This window comes from Talpa europaea (genome assembly GCF_964194135.1).
Source record: "Talpa europaea genome assembly, chromosome: 10".
NCBI lineage: Eukaryota > Metazoa > Chordata > Mammalia > Eulipotyphla > Talpidae > Talpa > Talpa europaea.
In genome coordinates this window covers 43,700,093-43,720,384 of record NC_140077.1, presented here as the reverse complement: position 1 = coordinate 43,720,384, position 20,292 = coordinate 43,700,093, and the positions used below count along the sequence as shown (strand labels likewise).

General features: G+C 50.8%; 1 protein-coding gene across 2 annotated transcripts in view; it reads left to right on the top strand.

Moving 5' to 3' along the window:
• Positions 1–11,695, top strand: part of PALD1 (phosphatase domain containing paladin 1) — a gene marked incomplete at both ends in the record, with an annotated part of 30,820 nt that extends 19,125 nt beyond the window's left edge. For both annotated transcript variants that reach the window (XM_084246131.1, XM_084246130.1), the window contains 2 exons: positions 9,588–9,743; positions 11,543–11,695. In XM_084246131.1, the coding sequence (XP_084102257.1) occupies positions 9,588–9,743; positions 11,543–11,695 (309 nt within the window). The remainder of the gene's footprint in view (positions 1–9,587; positions 9,744–11,542) is intronic.
• Between the last annotated feature and the right edge of the window lie 8,597 nt (positions 11,696–20,292).

Below are 20,292 nucleotides of genomic sequence, written 5' to 3'. Positions count from 1 at the left end.
CCCAGCGCTCAACCGCTGTGCCACCAGGGGAAGCCCTACCACTTCCTTTTCATTCTGGATAACTTTTATTTAAATTTTTTGTCTAATTGCCCTGGCAAGATCATCTTATTGAATAAAAATAGCAAGAGCAGACATCTTTGTCTTGTTCATGACTTTGGGCAAAAGCTTTCTGTCTCTTACAATTAAGTGTGACTGTTTCATAATATTTTCAAGTTGAGGACGTTCCCTTTCATTCCTAGTTTATTGAGTTTTTGTTCATGAAAAGATGTTGAATACTGTCAAATGATTTTTCTGTGTCCATTGAGATGATTATATGGTTTTTCCCTTTTATTCTACTGGCATAGTGTATTATGTTAATTGATTTTTGGATGTTAAACCAATTTTGCATTTCTGGGATAAGTTGTACTTGGCCACAGTATGTCATCTTTATATATTACTGCATTTGGTTTGTTGAGGATTTTTACATCAGATTCCTAAGAGCTATTGATTTGTAGTTTTATAGTATATAGTTTTATGAACTGTTGTTCTTATGATATCGTTGTTTGACTTGGCACTAGGGTAATGCTGAAATAGAATGTTACTTGCTCACTTTTAAAGGTGGAGAGACGGAGCCTATTGAGGGACAGGGTATCACAGCTGTATTAGTCAGCTTGGGGCTGTGTTGTTAAAACACCACAGATGGTGTGGCTGAAGCAACAGAATTTTTATTTTCTCACCATTCTTACTGGAAAGTCCAAGGTCAAGGTGCTGGCCAATTTGGTTTCTCGTGAGGGTGCTCATCCTCACTTGTATACAGTCATGGTTTTCCTTGATGTCTTTACGTGTGATGTGTGTGTGTGTGTTTGTGTGTGTGTGGTGTGGTGGAGGATGGGGGGACTCTTGTATCTTCTTACAAAGCTGCAAATTTTAGAGATCATAATTGGAGACTACCCTCAATAGTATTATAGGACAAAGAAAAAAACTAAAGGAACTATAAATACCCCAATCACATAAATTTCTCAGAACTGTTTAAAAAAATGGGAGGACCTTTGTTGGGTTGCCAATGTGTAACTTTTTATTAAGTGTCCATTTTATGGATCTACCACATGACCCAGCATTTCCATTCCTAGGAATCTACCCAAAGGACACAAAAAACATTAATTCAAAAGGAAACGTGCACCCCTATGTTTATTGCAGCACTATGTATAATAGCTCAGATATGGAAACAACTTAAATGCCCCAAAACATGATTGGATCAAGAAAATATGATACACACACATGCACACACACACAAACAAAATGGAATTATACTCAGCCATCAAAAAAGATAAACTTATGCCACTTGCAGCAACATGGATGGTGCTGGAAGGAATTATGCTCAGTGAAATAAGTCAGAAGGAAAAAGGAAAATATTGGATGATATCACTTATAGGAGAAATATAGGGGAACCAAACAAAGGGTCAAAAAAAAAAAAAAAGACAAAACCTGAAAGCAACTATAGATATGAAGCTTAAAGTAGGGAAGGGGGAGGAAAAGGGATCAAAACAGAGGTGGGAGGAGCACAAGGGATCTAATACTGTACAAAATCAACAATGTAAAACAATTAATAAAAGGAAAAAAGTGACCATTTTAAAGAAAGAAACACAAAAAAAATTAACAACCCGTCTACCTCCTAATATGGTTGGCATTTCACTTAAAAGAGAATATTTTAGTGCCAGGGAAGTAGAATAGAGGTTATCTAGAATTGAGGACAGCCCTAGAAAACATTTATGTTTCTATATTCTTGTGGACATGGATTCGGGATTTGCAGCTTTTGGCAGCCAGGCAGTGTGCCTCCTCCAAGGTCAGCCTGCACTTGCCCGGGCCTGGCCAGGCCCAGAGCTGATGTCCTGACTGATGTCGGGATAGTCTAAGCTGTCCCAGCTGCAGCCACATTGCAGGGCCCTGGCCAGCTCGGGAGTGTGTGTGCACTGGAGTTGACTTGATGGGGGCCCGAGCATCAGTCCCTTTGGGGATGGAAGAAAGCAGGTTTGATTGTTCTGGGCCGACAGGCGGAGGGAATGTGGATGTGGGAGTTAGAGGGAGCTGGGTTTTGACAGAGCCGTCTTCATCCTCTCTGACCACCTGTGTCCCCCACCAGGGCTGGGCCAGAGCTGCTTCCTGGCAGGGCTGTGCTTGGGAAGGACAGGGGTGGGGCAGCACACGGCTTGGTTGGTGCGAAGTGAATGGTCAACCTGTGTGAGAACTCCCAGGATCACTGTGGGCCAGAGTGCCCTGGGATGTCCTGTACCTTCAAAACACCCACCTTGGACCCTCAGATTTTAGTGTAAAAGGACTTCAGAGAGCATCTGACTTTCCAGTTACAGATGAATGGGAGAGTGGGTTGTCCAGGGCCCCACATAGTTGCTGGCAGCTCAGGAGATGAGGGTGGGTTTTCTTAGACCCTTTTTACTGAGGAAGCAGCTGAGGTCTAATGAAGTTTTGTGACCTGCTGGAGGTAAGACCAGAGCCCGTCCCCTCCCTCCATTTTCCCTGGTCTAATAGTCTCAGCCCTCTCTGCACAGGCCTCTCTCAGGCTGCCCTGCCTCCTCCACTCTCTAGCATGTCGGCCTGCTTCCCTCATGTGTGTGAGGGGCCAGAATGCTCGGGCTACTTAAAAAACTGCCATACAACCCACGTCTGCATGGGGCTGGAATCCAGGCAAACTGGCTGGCCAGGGCTGAGGAGAGGCCAAGCAGCCACCATCCCTCAGTGGTGACTCCATCTGGTGAATTTATGTTTCCTGCTGAGCTTGGAAAAGGAAAATATTTGTGATACAAACCAAGGTCAGGGCTCCTGGAGGAAGCCCGCTAGAACCATTAACGCCAGGGACACTTTTCCTTAGCCCCGGCTGGTGACATTCTTAGTGTTCTATATTTAGAACAGTCTAATGTTTCTCCCCTCTGTTCCTCCAGAGAGAGTTGGAAAGAAAAGTCCAGGTGAAAATAGCCACACAGAGAGAAGTAAAATGTCCTTTGGTCTCAAATTGAGATGCATTTTAAGACTGTTATGGTCTGGCTTTTAGTTTCTGAGTTTTCTAAGAACTCCTCTGGTCCTCAGAGGAGATGAGAGTGGGTTTTATTAGCCCCTTTTGCTGAGGAGGAAACCGAGGTCTGTCCCCTACCTCCTGAGCCCGTGTTCTCCTCCCTCCACAGTGACAACCATGACTCAGGGGGCATGAGTTGTGGCAGAAAAGGGAAGGGTGGGCCAGGAGGCTGCCGGTCCCTGCTGTATGCACCACACAGGGCTCATGCAGTTGTCAAGAGGCCCAAGGAGACCCAGCCTGGTGTCCTCAGGAGTAAGGTGGTTTCTTAAGAAAAATAACGAGTGAGACAGCTCTGGCTCTAATTCAGCTCGGGTGTCTCAGTCTCTCCAAGACCTTGGCTTGGCCCAAGCCATTCCTTCGAGACTTCATTCCAGTGGTTAATTGCCCAGGCCCTGCAATTAGAGAAGCTGTGAGCTGTCACGTAAAGTGTGGCAGAAGGAAAGGGTTGCTTCTCAAGGCTCTCTCACCCCACCCAAAATAGAGCTGGTGGGTTGGTGAGCAACTGCTAACATGGAGTGTGTGTGTTGGGGGGAGAGGGGTGATATGTTCTCAGAAGCTGAGACCTCTCTTGCTTTTCCTTCTTCCCATTGTCTGGCTGAATTTCCGGCCTCCGGTGGGACTTTCCTGGCTTCTTCAACAATAAATATCCTTGGAGCACCCACAGCACACAGGCATGGCTTCTGAGTTTCATTGGCTTGGAAGGTTCGGTGACTTGAGAGGGTTTAAAGCTCAAACCAGCACCCACCACCCCTGCACATTCCTCACATGCTAAGATCCAGGCTCTGTGCTTCCTGCGCTTATCGTCGGGGTGTGGCTTGAACCGGTTCAATGGTTCACCAGAGGTGCCACTCACTCCTGTTCTGACTCCACACCCCCCTTGGAACAAGCCGGGGTGCTTGATTGTCTGTCTAATGATGATTGGACAGATGATTGTCTGTCTAATGAATGAATGGCTGGATGGATGCTTGAATAAATCATCACATGCTTAAGTAGCATCTGACCCTGCCTTTGTGATACCTCTTGGCTTTGTCTGCCCTGTTGGTCTTTCAGGAAGGGCACCCTTTTGCTGCTACCGAAAGAGCCCTGGGGCAGGAGTTTCTAAACCTAGGGTTTCTGTGCTCTGCCAGGTACTGCCCATTCAACCTGGGGCAGATGACTTTGACTTGCCTGGGTCTTGGCTTTTCCCTCTGTGCCCTGGGGTCATTACCTCTGCTCTGGCCACCTTGAAGGGTGGTGGTGAGGATCAATGGGAGTGGGATTTGGAGGTTGTAGAGGGCAGGGTGATTGGGATGCCAGGCCAACTCATGGGGTTATGTTAGGGACAGTAGGCCCCAGAGGGAGCAATAGCCAGTTGAGTGCTGAATCCAGGGCCTGGCCTGTGGTGAGTGACGTTTGTTTAATAAATGGAATGCAGAGAAGCCTACATGCCAGCTTTAGCTTCTTCTTCTGTTCCATGCCCCATTGTCACGCAGGCCTGAGGGTGGAGTTTTCAGGGACTCATGGAAAACTCTGGCAGCTGGATCTGATTACTTGAGGGCCCAGGTCTGCCCAGGAGAGCAGTGGCATTGAACTTCGAGAAATGTGGGGCCTGTGTTCTGAGACCCTGCCCTCTGGAGACTGATCAGCTTTGAGGGCTGTCAGCTGCCCACTCAGCCTGGACCCCGGCATAGCAGGAGGGCAGAGACCACAAGGCCATGCAAGGTTCCAGTAACGGGATGTTGACTGGCTTGTCTTGACACTGAGCCTAGCCTGTTTCTCCCTTTGCTCTGGGTTCTGGACATTGTGGACATTGGGGCTGTGAGGGGTTATAATGCAGGGTGTGGCTCTTTTTTCCTGGTGCTTGTGCTATGTCTGGCTCTCCATGTGCCCCTCGCAGGTCAGGCCACATCTTTGACCTCTGCTTCTAGGTAACCACAGGTGGTCTGATGCAGAGCTGTGAAAATGTGAGACATACAAGGTAGTGATTCATCGATTTGACAAACACTGTGCACCTACTACTGCACCAGGTGCTGGAGGGGCTTTTTGAACAGACCTGAAAATCCCTGCCTACACGAAGCCTGCACTCCAGTGAGGGAGACACAGGAATGGTGTGTGGGATACTGATATGTCTGTGAGGGGAGGCGCTGCGGTTCTGCATAGGGTCTGGGTCAGAAAGGGGCCCTGAGAGGGTAGCATGTGAATACAGACCGGACGAAGGTGAAGGGCGCCACACTGACATCTAGGGAGGAGTGGTCGAGGCAGTGGAAACAGCAAGTGCAAAGGTGCTGAGGTAGGAGCTGCCTGGTGTATTTGAGGAGAGGGATGGGGATGCCCTGTTTGAAGAAGCAGGTGGAGTGTGTTTGTGGTTGTCCCCGTATCTTGTCCAGAATAATCCAGATTCTAGATGACATTGAAAGCGTGAGACAGGGTGAGATGACTCAGGAGCGTGTGCTCACTGACCTGACCTACCAGGTCTGCTGCACAGCAAGACAAAGGACATGCTGGGTGCTGGTTGAGGCCAACATATAAGTCTGGTTATAATCTGGGGCCTGCCTCTGAGCTTTTTGTGGTCTTGGGGGAACCCATCACACCTTGGGAACAATTAGAAATCCTCTGGATGGAAAGCAATGTGGTATTTACTGAAATGGTTCAGCGTGAAAGCAGGGGAGGCTGAGGTCAGGCTGTGGGGCTACAGTGCTGAGATGTGGGCTTGCCTTTGACCTTGAGGGACAAACTAAACATGGCCAGCAGGCAGAGGGGAGGACATTGTAGGCAGGAGGAAGATGGGAGGACAAGCGCTTGGCAAGAGTGAGGCTGGGAGTTGAACCTGACTGAGGCGAAGGGGCTAGGGAGGTGGAAGAGCTGAGAGTTTGGAGTTCGTGTCTGGACTTGGAACCTGTGACCTTGGGCAGTTATTTAACCTTGCAGAGCCTTGTCTGCAAGTGCGATATCTGTGTCCATTCACGGGCTTGGTGACAGAGTAGGCTGGCGTCTAAACATGTGGATGTGATGTGCCTAGCCCACCGGTGGCATGCAGTGACACATCTGGGAAGCTCCCAGCCCTGGCTCAGTGGGCCTGTTCCTGGTGGCCCAGCCCTGAGCAGAGCTTTGAGAGAGCCACTGCCGGTGACACGGGGCCTGTGTTGGTGCAGGGTGGACCGCAGGCTTGAGAAATGCGCAGCGCCTGCCCACCTTTCCCTGGCCCCTGCTATTTCAGGGCTCAGTCCCCATGGACTAGGAGGCTTTGTCCTGCTCCGCCGCAGCTAATGACAGCCTGGACTGCCAGGCCGTTTAAAAACAGCTCCACTATTTTCATGGACCGGAGGTGGCTGGCCTCTCCTCCTCCCTAGCACTGACATGGATGATTTTATTTATTTATTTTTTTAATAAGATTTATTCATTTATGCACGCAAGAGCTGGGGTACGGGCCAGAGATGCAGGGGGTGAGAGGATCCACCAGAGGCAGAGTAGGGAACAGAATAGGCAGAATGACTGAAATACACTGCTGAGGGGAGCAGCAGGAGAGACAGGAGAGGTCTGCTGCACCATGTGGGTTTCTCCTTGGCTGGCTGGGGATGGAACTCATGCTGCAGAGGCTGTGGATTGCATCACAGTGCTGTGCTTAACCCCTAGTGCCACCAGGGAGGACCTGACATAGATGATTTTAAAGAAAACAGAGCCTTGATAGGAGATGGGTCATGTCTCATCTCAAATCACAGACTTTGAGCAGATAGGATGTGCCCAGGGAACCTTTTTGGGGGAGTCAGGTGTCACCTTTACAGGATCTGAATTTAGAGATAACACCACCCTGCCTTGCCAGCAGACTTGAAAGAATCAGTCAACCTTGCCACCCTGAAGATTCCTGAGTTAACCCTCCCTGGAGTCTCCCACAGCAGCGGAAACAGCAGGGACCGGGCTGGGTGGCTGTATCCAGAGGCCATACCCAGAGCTGTGGGCTTTTCAAGCCCACAGGATTTTCTTCTGAGCTCTTTAATTTAAAGTGGTTTAAAATGGCTTTTGCCCAGTGTGCTGAGGGTAATTTCCTTTCCTTCTTTCTATGAAAATGTCTTTAACCAGACTCGAGGCCTTTGAATGGAGTTGGGGAAGCCGTAGAAGGGGTTGGGGTGGGTGAATACTTAGTGCAGGGTGGCGTGTCTATCCATCCTGATAGGAGTCGTGGATTGGACACAATTTTTTATTTAGGTAAAAACCTTCTTTTTGGTGATTGGCCTAATTTCTAAACAGAATTGCATTGTTTTTTGAACGCTGGCTTGGTAAATTCTTAGGGTAAAATTTACCCCACTCCTATATCCCAGTCATCTTCCTTCCCAGCTACAGAGCCATTCCCGACCTCAGATCTTACGAGAAGCCTTCACTGGCCCCTTGGTCTGTAGGGTCAGTGCTTGACTTGGCCTGCACACGGAGCTGCAGGCCCAACCTCCTGCCATCACCTCCTTCCTCTGCCACAATTTCCTCTTCCTGTCTACCACCACCTGCCTCTCTCGCTCTGCCTCCTCTCTCATGCTAATCCATGCCCAATATGCCCTCCATTTGATGCCCTCTCTGGCCAGCTCCCTGCCTCCTGGATCTCATGAGCCACTTTGCCCTTGTCTTTGGCCTCCTCCAGCGGACCCCGAGGTCTGCGTATGGGCCTGTGCGTGTTCATGTCGCCGTCCCTCCCTCCTGCTCCGGACGTGAAGGGGCTGATGTGGCTCTTCACGGTTTAAGGTGCTTTCTCACCTACTGTGTGGGCGTCCTACCTCCAGAAACATGGAGGCCGAGAGCTAAATGGGAGAACTAGGACCGGAGCCCCGTTTCCTCTCCCCAGACATCAGAGCACTGGGCTGGGTCCCTCATCCCTCCTTCTACCCAATCCCAAGGCCTCCGGGCTCCTTATGGATGATGTGGGTGGGCTGGCTGTGGAGTTACCCTGCCCTCACGGGAGCCTAGGAGCCTGAGTCCCCGGAGGCAAGAATGGGAGGCCTCCCACTCCAGCTCCCGTTCTTGGGGCTGTGGGCTGTATCAATCCGGGGTTGGTGGTGGTCCCCCTCAGGAGCCTTCCCATGGTGTTCCAGACACACGTAGCCTGACTGCCTTGGTGGGGAGGCTTCCAGCTGTGGCCCAGCTGTTGGGAGACTGCTTTTCTGGCTCCCAGAGGCCCGACAGGCTGTGCCTTCCCACGGATGTTCCTGGCTCCTGAGGGAACAGCTCCTGGGCCACTTCTTTCTGGAGAAGAGAGAACTGCTGGGGCCCTCGGTGGCTTGGGAGGGTACGAAGTGAGGTACAGTGCTCACCCTCCTGCTCCCTCCAGCCGGGTAGCACACTGGAGGGTTAGAGGAGCGCTGTCAAGCGTGGTGTAGACCTGCTGCAGGGAAGAGCCGGCCGTGTGTGTGCTCGGCCTTGTCTGCTGGCCTGCTCCTGACCTCTAAGCTGGGGAGAAGTTTGAAAGGACCCCCTGAAGTTCCCTTCCTCCTGAGCATTAATCTTTCATGAGTCTTATTAGGTCACTTCTACAAACAAAACTTCAGTGGTTCCTGAGGGTTGGCCCCAGGTTAAAACTTGTATCTCTCACTGGCCGTTAACCCTGGTGGCTTTTCTGTGATCTGTCAGCCGTGGAGAGCCAGCTGAGGGTTGCCTACCCTTCTATCTCAGATCCTGAACCACTTGAGAAACAGGCGAGGGAGTCAGTCTGGGACCAATGGGGGCAGAGGGCAGACTGGGTTCTCCCCCTTCCCTGGCAGAGAGCAGCTGACGGCCGATTTCCCAGGCCGAGGGAGAAGAGAGGGTCCCTGCTGTGTCCACAAGCCAGAAACACTATGGCCTACACTGGCAGACCCCTGCGTGGCCCCTCCTGGCCAGGGAGCAGAGCTCTCACCACCCCCACGCCCGGAGGCCTGATCTTTTCTCTAGTCCCAGGAGGGCTGGGGACCAGGAAGGAGATATTCTTCCTTGGGGTGACACAGAGTTGGCCAGAAGGCCCCTACCTTGTGGTTAGAACTGGACATCCTGTCCAGGGCCCCTTGGACCGTCCTCAACCCTCAGGTACAAGGGAGGTTGTGTGCCTGGAGCTTTCTGCTGGCAGCCTGTCCTTGTCTGGTCTCCCTTCAGAACGGAGCAGTGGTTAGAATTTCATGAGGAAATAGGAGTTCAGAGAGGCTGACCACCCTCCCAGGTTGGAGGTGGCTTCTTCCTGGCACCAGTATACCTAATGGCCTTTCCTGTAACCTGGATGGGGCAGTGTCCCTCCCATTGCCATCTGAATCCACCCTCCCTCCCTCTCCTGGTGCTGAGGGCAGCAGGGGGTGTGAGTGTGCGAGTAGTGAGTGTGTATGTGTGTGTGTGTGTAGGGTGTACATGAGTGTGTGTATGCAGGGTTTGTGTGCGCTGTGTGTGAATGGGGGTGCCTGTGGCATGGGGTATCTGTGTGTGTGGGGCATGTGTATGTGAGTGTGTGTTTTATGCGTGAGAGTTTTGTGAGAGTATGTGGCGTGTACCTGCACAATGTGTGGGGTGACCCCCAGACTGACTCCCGTATGTCCTCCAGGCAAAGGCAGCCAAGGTGGAGCAGGAGGCCCAGAGACTGCATCTGCGGAGTCTGCAGTACCTGGAGCGCTATGTCTACCTGGTGCTTCTCAACGCGTATCTCCACCTGGAGAAGGCGCAGTCCTGGCAGAGGCCGTTCAGCACCTGGATGCGGGAGGTGAGAGGCGGGAGGCTGAGGCGCAAGGGGCGGCTGCAGGAGGGGCCAGGTCATTCCCATCCGCTGTTGAGACTTCCAAGTGGCCCGGCGTTTCTCCTGTCTCACTTTGGGGCTCCAGCACCGTGTCTGTGCGGGACAGGATGTTCATCTCAGCTTGAAGAGTAAATGCGTGCACGGGGAAGTGAGAGGGGACCTGGCGGTCCACCAGGTACTGTGCCAGCTGGGGTCCTGCTGTGCGCATCTGCCAGGTGCCTCTGGCTCGTTGTTGTGCCCGGCCCTCAGGGCAAGCCAATGTGGTGGCTCAGCTCCTGCCAACTGCCCTCTGTGACCTTCGACAAGTGCATTGGTCTAGCCTACTCTCCTCAACATTAAAATGGAGATAACGTTGATCCTGTAGCGTGACCTCACGAGATTTTGGGGGGATTCCGTGAGGTCAGTGTTGGGCTGTGGTGAGCAGGACTGTCTTCGGGGCGATTGTTGCTCCTGTTCTGCAGTTTGACCGAACGTAGAGAGGTCAGTACTTGCTCACTGTCAGTGTGAGAGCCAGGTGATTGGTTCTAAAGCCCCCCATGTCTGTCCTGAAACACCGTCCTTAAGGTCCTCTTGATCATTGCCCTCTGCTCAGCCTCTGGCTCTCCTGCTTGGCCGCCACTGCTTTTGGAGGCAGAGCCGCTACCTCCACCCCTAGGCCAGAGGTCAGGAGAGAGGCCTCCTGTTCTCGGCAGTGCGGCCTGTAATAACCCTCCACCAGGAAGCTGGCCCTCCTGACCTCACCACCCAGTCCTGGCAGTTCTAATCTGGACTCCAGGCTGGAATTATCTCCCCTGGGGCAGGCGGTCAGGGGGTGCACACCCCAGCCAGACTGAGGATGGGAACCTGTAGGGGCCTTAGGCCCGTCTGCCAGTGGGTTCAGAGCAGCAAGGGAGGCCACGGCAGTGTCCAGGGGGCAGGGATGGTGGCGACTGGGCAATTGTGCTGAAGATGAGCCTTCAGGGTGGTCGTTGATGGGTGAATGTGACCTGATGGGTGTCAGGACCACCCTTTTGAGCAGCCCGGGCTCAGCCTCCCCTTTGATCTCCTATATGGGGTTGAGGTGGTAGGGGAATGAGGATACTTTTGGGGGTTCTTCTTGGAGAATGAAAATCTGGGGAACCATGGGTGGGGATGGGGAGCTGGATCCCCTCTTTCCTGGGGATGAGTGGAGGGTGAGGGTTGCCTGGAGACCTTTGTTGTGAGTGAAGCCTTTGTTCTACCCAATCCCAGGATGGTGGGGAGAAGAGGCAGATTGGGGGATGGTTGGAGTCTGGTGCCAGAGCCTGGGCTGCTGGGCAAAGGGCTGGTGTGGTGAGGTGCCAAATAACCCCCTGGGCCAAAGCCCACAGTGGGCCAGCCTGGGCCACAGTTCACAGTCAAGGGGCTCTTGCTACCTCTTGCTTCCCCACTGCCAGCCCTGCCCTGCCCCCTGGGTCCCTGTGGTCAGTGCTCCTGAGTGTCGAGTGAGTGTCTGGCTGACACAGCCTTGCTTGGCCCCGTGCGACTCCCCACTTCCTTACTGTGTGAGTGCATGCTGTGCTGAGCCTCCTCAGGAGGCCCGGGAGGAAGAGCCACATCCCTGTAGAAGGAAAGTGAGGCTCAGTGCAGTTAACACAATCAGGTCGCTTAGCTGGGGGGCGGCACCGGCCCTACTCTTGTTCAGAGCTGGCGAGGAGAGGCTGCCCTGGTGAAGGGGGGAGGGTGACCTGTCGTTCAGGTCACCCTGCCTCACCTGGAGCGCTGGCCCCTCTCTGCTTTACTCCCAGGTGGCATCGAAGGCCGGAGTTTACGAGAACCTCAACCAGTTGGGCTTCCCTGAGCTGGAGCGCGTGGAGGACCAGCCCTTCTCTAGGTTGCGCTGCAGGTGGCAGGAGCAGAGCCGCAGCCCCGAGGCCTCGGCCGCAGGGGACTTCCTATAGGAGGGGCTTCCCATGCCCCTGCCTCCTCCTGGGCTGGGGTGCCCGGTGCTCCTCCCAGGGTGGTCATGAGGAGGCAATTCCTAGACACCCCAGAGGGACTGTATGGGGACCTCTTCTATGTAAGAGCTTTTTATGGGACAGTTGGCACACAGTCACACCTTGTAAATGACATGGCCTCCCGGAAGAGGGGCGTGTGTGTGTGTGAAAGAGAGAGAGAGAGAGACACACACACATGCCTTGCAGATGGGCTGTCTGGGCTGCCCTTAGCCCGTTAAGGAGGTCACACCCCAAATTGCCAGCCAAGCTCCGGACTACTTCCCTCCTCCTCTGTCCCCTTTCACAGCAGCGCTGATGGCCCTGGTGCAGGGCAGGCAGGCTTCAGGTAGTTTCCTTGCCTTTCTGTCCCTCCCTGCTGGGCCCCTTGGATTCTCCCCTTTTGCTGCCTGAGCACTGCCCTTGGGCTCTGGTTCCCTGGGGAGTGGATGCAGTTTTGGGGTGGCATTGTTAATTCAAAGGCAGCTTTATCCAATTTTCTTGCCTCTCGGGCTCTGGCTCCGGGTTGGAGACTTCTGCAAGGATAACAGCATGGCCTGCTGGAGGCCCCTCCCTCTCCTTTCTTTTCCTCACCCCCGTCCCTGGTACTGGGAGGGCTATGGAGGTTTCCACAGAGCCACGAACATCAAGAAATTCCTTTCAGGGCAGGAAAGAGCTTCCAGAAGGTGGGTGAAATCCTGTGGAAGAGGCCTGCTTGATTTGCGTGGGAGCCTGGCTGGAGGTGCTGAGGGAGACAGGCTCCACTGGAGAGGCTCCTCTCTGCTCACCTGATAGAGATGGCTCTGCGCCCCCACCTTCGGCAAGCAGCACCCCATGGACTGAGAGATGACTCTCAACAAACTGGGATGTAGGCACAGGGCAGATTAAGGGTCACTCGGATTCCAGACCATTATTGCTGAGCACCAGTGAGTTGCCTTCGATCCGGGGCAGAGGGACAGAGGGGCCTCGCACCCTGAAGTTGGAGGCACCGGGATCAGCTCTTGTGGACAGTGGGAGGCTCCCAGAGAGGTGGGAGAGGCAGACGGTGTGAGCTGAGTCTTGCTGCTCTTCCTCTGGGCCCTGTGCCTGTGAAAAACCAGGTCCTGAACAGTGGGGGACTGCACCCCAACTCTGGCTTGTGGGAACTAGGAGGTTGCTCTATGGCTAACTTCTGTAGAGAAGCAGGTGGAGGTGTTACTGGTCATGATGTTTCGAAAGTGGCGAAGAGGGTGAGGTTGTTCACATCTATCTAGTCTTGGGATGAGCGTGCCCATCTTGTCTGAATTCTTTTGCAGAACTACTGTATGTCATCTGCTCACTACCTTTTCAGATTTGTTGTTGGTATTGTTTTTATTTTTGCATGTATTAAAAAGTTTTCATTTCTTTGCAGACAAGGATGAGGGGCCAGAGACCAGGGCTGACCTGGGAGGGAGCCTTCATGTTCTCATGGTTGGTCCTGCATTCCAGCTGTGCTGGGATCGCTGACTGGTCACTTCACCTCTCTGCCTCAGTTTCCCCATCTGTAAAATGGGAGAATAATACTTGCCTACCTACCTCACAGGGGTGTTGTGAGGATTCATTTGTGATTTTTTTTTTGTACAGAACTTTTGAGCATTAAAGATGGCAAAATGTGAATTGTGCCTAACTTGATTTATCTGTATTGTCGGGCAGATGGTAGAGAATGGGTGCAAACTGGGGTCCCTGCTCCTTTGGATAAGGGTGGATGGGCAGGGTGAATCAAGAGCAGCTGCCCTGAGCACTCCTGATTCTCAGAGAAAGTTGTTTTTCAGACATCCCTTGCCACCCTTGCCTCTCTTCACATCCCCTTCTGCCTTACTGTTTCATTCAGGCTGTCCAGGAGTGTCATCTAAACCCCTCTTTGAAGAAAGCAACCTAACAAGTCAATTTACACTAAAATGTGAAGGACTGTTGTATCTAGAGAAATGGAACAGAGTGGAATTTGAGACAACTAAGGAAGGTAGACCTCTGCCTCCACATCCTTCTCTTATACCCTCATGCTGCTCTTGGCTCCTTCAGGTCCGGGATGCTTGAGCACACTTGCATTGAGAGAGCTGTGTGTAAAGAAACTGTAAAGAGAGGAAGGTAAGGCGAGTATTGACCCCAGACTGCTCTCCAAGCTCTTTCATTCAGGATTTGGGTTGTAGTGCTAAGGTCAGCTGGGGATGGTCAGAACGGAACATTCTGGTTATCTCACGAGCCTGGAAAGGATGGTCTCCTGGGTTATTTCCCAGCATAGCAGGGTCCAAGGATGCTCCCTTTGGCTTCTGAATGAGAGCCTAGAGACGTGTGCCCTGGTGTGTGTGTGTGTGTGTGTGTGTGTGAGTGTGTGTGTGTGCGGGGGGCAGTCTGCACTTTTCTGTCTGGGATAAGGGTTCTGGGTAGGGACACATGTGTGCCTGGTGTGTTCAGATCATTCCGTAGGGTACATTCAGTGTCAGCGCAGGTGAAGTGCCTGTGTGTGCTTAGCATGCAGCAGGTAGTCTTGCAGAAATCGTTTTTGGTTCCTTAGAGTTGGTTATTTGAGTTATTTGTTCCTGCATCTAAGGAGGCTAGAGAGGTGCCCCCAAATTAGCCACCTGGAGACCAGAGGTTCCTTAAAAGTCAGGGAATCCTGGGCTTGAGGGGATTGGAGCTGGGGGTGGAGAATCAGGGACATCTTCGGGAAGGGCTGACTTGGCAAGTTTGCCAGAGGAAGCCAGCAGCGCGTGAACCAATCTTCCTGCCTTGCTTGGCTGAGATGAGCAGGATTGGGTCTTGAAGTTTCAGGGTGATTGGAGGTCTAGAGTTTGCTGAGGGTCTGGGTAAATCACTTCCTTCTCCAGGGATCATTCTTGTGAAATGGCCGACTGATCCTTGCCTTGGCCATGTGATTTGTTTTCCCTCTGCCCCTTGACCTAAGGAGGGTGGACAGGAGAGATGCTGAGGTTTGCTGGCATCTGCTGTTCTGGGCCCCTGTGCTAGCTTTTTACATGTACCATCGTATTTACAATAGGGAGAAATCTGGAGGTAGGACATTTCCAGAGGAGGAAACAAAAGATCATATAGAAGGCAGAGACCCATTCAAACTAGAGGAGTTTGGAAGAAAGAAGAAAATAAAAATTGTGTAGTCTCACAACCAGATGCCCAACATTTTGTTCTATTTTCTTCTCTCTACGTGCCATACTGTGTTTTATATGTGAGCATGTAACGCATTCACATCTGCTCTATGAAATTAGGATCCGGAAGTTTGATTACCCCATCTTTTCATTTACCTAGTTGTGATGGTCAGTTTTATGTGTCAAATTAACTGGGCTGTGTGGCTCCCAGATGCGTGGTTCAACATTATTCTGGGTATTTCTGTGAGGGGAGTTTTGAATGAGATCAGCATTTAAATCACTAGACTCAGTAGAGCACATTACCCTACCTCAGAGTGGAATCTAAGCCAATCAGCTGAAGGCCCAAGTAGAACAAAAAGGCTGACCCTTCCCTGAACAAGAGAAAGTTCTCCCTGATGGCCTCTAGCTTGGGCTAGGACATTGATGCTGCAGATTTTGAACTTGCCAGCTTCCATAATTGCATGGTCAATTTCTTCTAATAAACAATCAAAGCAACAAATATCTCCTGTTGCTTCTGTTTCTCTGGAAAGCCCTAATTCACATTTTAAAAAATATGTATTTCCCTATGCCTTTAGCCTTTGAAGCATTTCCCTGACTACATATCATTTAATTGTGTGAACACTTAATAATTAATAATTTTTAAAAACCAATTCCTTCATTCTAGGCGACTCGGGTTACTTTGTTGTTGTTTAGGTCTTTCAATTTTCTTTTGCAATTAAATTTACTTACACCAAATGCACAAATCTGACATGTACTGCTTGGTGAGTTTTTACAGATGTGTAAACCTATGTAACCCAAATCTTTATCATCAAGATACACATCCTTACATTGGGTTAGTTTTTAATGTTAACATTTATAAAGAATGTTTCAAGGAACATTTTCAAGCACAAATCTTTGGGCAGGTGATACAACTCCTGGAATAGTGTATTACTGAGAATGGCCCCCATTGACTTATCATAAGGGAATTGTGAAAAATAAGGTCAGTAGAAATAGCTCAGAGGACCCTTAGTAGCATGTAGTAGGGCACTGGGAATTAGGTATAGGGGAACTGTCCAGGGAGCCCCAGAAGCCCTCCTTGGCATCCACGGGGTTGTGCAGACCTCCTCTCAGGAGAGCTGGCACCTTCAGATCCAACAAGTGCGGCTGCCAAGGCCAGGCTCCCTCTCCAGTGCTCAGTCTCTTGGGCTACTCCCAGCCAACAGCCAACAGTGAGCACCGCAGGGGCCCTAGATCCTCGGCTCGGGCTATGTCTGCCCACTGCGGTGTGCCTGCATCTGCCAGCCTTGCTTGGACCTCCCCGGGTCTGGCCAGGAGCTCCTCAGAGCTGCCCAGCAGGGTGGGCTCTTCTCCATCTCTTCTTCGGGTATCAGACCCAAATTGTGGTCTGAAGGCCCTTCCTGCCTTCTGCCTCCTCCTTTATGCTCCACAGTGTCTTCTCCACATCAATCTCACATAGCCTATCCCACCCCAGACCCTGCTGCCTGAGGACCTGCTGATGCCCCTTCACTCTTGTCTTGGCCTCTCTGGTCACTTCCTGGAAAGGTCAGCCTTCTTTCTGGGAAGGTCAGCCTTCTCTGACTGCACTTGAAGAAAGTAATCACCTTGGTTTCCTGTTGTCTAAGAGCCGTTCCAGGCAGATGAAGTTGCCTTCCCCATGCACTGCCCTGCCCTGCCCTCTGATAGTAAGTGAGGGGCTGTGGGTCTTGTGGGCTGTGGCCAGAGGGACAAGACATTGTAGCTCAGTCTTCCCTGGGGCGAAGGGGTGGCGGGGAGGGTAGGAGAGGATTGAGAGGTTGGCAGTGATCTGGGTTGATGTCTCTAAATCTGCTAGGGCAATGTCAACCTCTATTATTTTCTAGATAAAGGGAAAGCCCATTGTAAAAGTTCTCAATGTATACTTTCAATTTGTCACCAGAAAGGTCCTATTTTATGTTTCAAACAGCACTGTATGAGGATGCTGGGTCACAACTCTTCCCAGCTCTCTGTATTACATTTTTTAAAAGTTCTTGCCAGTTAATGGTTCAAAATAGCATCTCAGGGCCTCCCTGGTGGCGCAGCAGTTGAGCGCTGGGTTGCGAAGCTGCCCACAGCCTCTGCAGCGCCAGTTCGATCCCCGGCTGCTCCCTGGCCACAGAAGGAGGGTCCCACATGGCGTGCAGACCTCTCCTGCCACCCGCTGCTCCCCTCAGCAGTGTACTTCGGTTCTTCTGCCTGTTCTGCTCCCTGCTCTGGCTCTGGTGAATTCTCTCACCCTCCAGTGCTTCTGACTGTACCCAGTGCTTGCATAAATGAATGAATGAATGAATGAATGAATGAATGAATAAAATCTTTAAAAAAAAACCAACAAAATAGCATCTCATAGTTATTTAACTTTATAATTTTTGTAAATGAACAGAGAATTTGAACTCTTTTCACATGTACTGGCCTTTTGTATTTTCTTTGTTATGACTTGTCTATCCTTGGCTGATTTTTTTCTTTGGGTCTTTTTCATTATTGACTTGTAGGATAGTCACACTGGATTTCTTATAGCTCATTTCTCATTTCTCATATTTCAGCCTCCACTGCAGCCCATCTGTTCTCAGATCAACCCTTTGTTTTATGATATTCTCCAGCAGAACACTTACTTTACCTATGACATTTGGCTTCGTGTGCAGCCTTCATCTCATTCAGAACTCCAACAATACACCAGGGAAGTACGAGGATGCCCATTTTATTTTTTTGTTTTTAGTTTCTTTATAAGAAGAGTTGTTTTATTTTTATTTTTTTCAATTTATTTATTATTATTTATGCATACAAGATCTGGGGTACAGACCAGAGGTGTGGGATGGTGAGAGGATTCACCAGAGCCAGAGTGGGAACAGAAAAGGCAGACTGACTGAAATACACTGCTGAGGGGAGCAGTGGGCGAGACAGGAGTGGTCTGCTGTACCATGTGGGTAACTCCCTGCCTAGCCCAGGATCGAACCTGTGCTGCAGTGGCTGCGGACAGCTTCATAGGTTGCATCTCAACCCCTTGTGCCACCAGGGAGGCCCCAGGATGCCCATTTTACAGGGAGTGACAGAGAAGCCGAGAGTGTCTGATTCCAAGACTCAGCTCTGGAGTCCTGGAGTCCTCTGCCATTTTCAGCGATGGGAGACAGAAATGTCAATCCTTTTTCAGGGCGCCTAGCTGGGTGGTGTGAGGAGGGGGTTGAGTGGAATGGTGATTACTTGAAAAACCCATGCTCACAGTCTTGTGGTTCTTGGACTTGTTGTTTGCTGTTCTTTTAAGAGGTTCCCCTCAACACCCACAAGAAAGGCTCGTTTCCGATGATTCACACTGATAAATGATGTGAGGTGCACCTTTTAAGTTTGACTGTGTGTCCTCTTAGCTTACTTTTTCCTTGCCCACCCCACCCCCCCCACCCATGGACAAAACTTACATGACAGTGCCCGCTCTATCCAAAAGTGATGTTCACTCTTTCTTTGAACTAAACGAGGCTGTCTGCTGGGCTGAATTAAACACCAGCAGTTTATGAAAACACCCATTTCCCCAGTCCCACCTCATTATTTGAGGTCACCAGTCTTTAATTTTTGCCAAATTGCTAAGGGAAAAAAGTCTTTAATGTTATTAATATGATTTTCCCAGATTACTAATGAAGTAGAACATCTTTTCATATGCTATTGGCCATTTGGATTTACTCTCATCTGTGTTTGTTGTTTCTCTGGGTTGTCTTTTTAAATTGATAGGCATGATTTAAATTGATAGGCATAATTGTCTTTTTAAATCTGGTTTATTCTTGGATGGATGGATAGATGGATAAATTGATACATAGATAGGTACTGCTTACAAGCAGTTATTTCTCCCAGTTTGCTCTTCTAACTTTTTTGGAGTGTATTTTGTCGTAGAGAAGTTGTACGTTATGATGTAGTCAAATGCTGCATTTGGTTTTATCATGTGTAAGCAACCTTCCCTGTCCACAGGTCTATGTTTATTTCCTATGTTTTCTTTGAAATTTTGCACAATGTTGTTTTCTAAATTTAGTTCTTTAATTCATTTGGAATACATTTTGGTGAATGCCATAAAGCAGAGAATATAATGGATATTTTTCCAAATGAGTATTTGTCTAGTAGCCCATTTTCTCTGCTTCTTGACGTACAACCTGCACCATGCATTTTTCTTCCCATCATTGAAAATGACCGGGATTCCAGTACCCAGAGCTGACTCCAGCAGCCTCTGAAATGAGCACTAGGTCCCCATGTATTCTGGGGCCACAGAGTGGACATGTGGTTGTCTTCTCCCCAGTCCCTACTCATCTTCTAGTGACCGTCTCTGAGTTTCCATCTCAGGCGCAACAGGGACCGAGAGCCACCCTGTCCACCCCGTGGTCCCGACGCTGGGATTGGCTGGGGGCTAGGCATGGACTCAAGCGGCCACTGAGGCCAAGCAGAGCTTATCCTGAGCATTTGCCTGTGTGACCAGAAGGGTCTTAACGATCTGGTTAAGGGATAGCAGAGAGAGATTTCTCCCAAAAGACACCCCTCCCCACCCTCAGAGCTGGCAGTGTGGCTTCCGTTGGATACCCGGATGGCCTTTCCACCCGTTGGGTGTTGGTGGCTGTTTCCTGGGCTTGTGAGATGACAGCGTGTTTATTTGCTTCACAAGGGGAGGTGACGTCATTGTCACAAGGGTTTTGGGAGAGACTCTCCATAATCTAGGCTCTGAGGGGTCAAGCATCCTGAAGTTTCCAACCCCCTGGGAAGGGAAGCCCTGGCGGTGGGGGCTGTGGAAGCACTTGGTGGTAAGGGTGTGATGGGGGCCCTGTGTGAGTGTCCCCCATCCCTGGGCTTCTCTGCCCCTCTCCTGCATTAGGCTGTTGTACTGGGGACAGGCTTGTCCCTCCTGCCTTGGCTCCCGCCCGGTGCTCTAGCCCACTCACTCCTTGTCTGCGGACAAGCAGGATTGAGACGTCTTACTGAGATTTTCCAAGGAAGATTTGTGGAGGAGAAAAGTTGGCTCCAGCCAGAGCAGGTCTCCTGGCAGGGAGGTGACAGCAGCAGACCGGAGAAGCAGGCTACAGACGGTGGTCCTTGCATCCCTGGGGCTCCCCACGCAGTGCAGTCTGTGTGTTTCTTGAGTGAGTAGATTGTATAGAGCATCTCATGGACACCTGAAAAATTGTTTCTATCCACTCTGCTCCCTTTCAATTATTTCATTTGGGTGTGAGTGAGAGAAAAATAATGGACCAGAAGCGGTGAGGAGAGGCAGCGAGGTCTTTCTCCACTGCGCCGACTTGGAGAAATGCTCTATAAAATGATCAGGGTCCTCGCTTCGTTAGGGCCTCCCGCGTGGCAGGACCTTGGGTGGAGGTCCCAGACCTAAAGCTGCTGATGGAGGTGAGTAAAGAGGAAAGGGAGACGGAGGGGTAACCTCATGTCATGACCGCTGAGTCTCACAGGAGTTTGGGC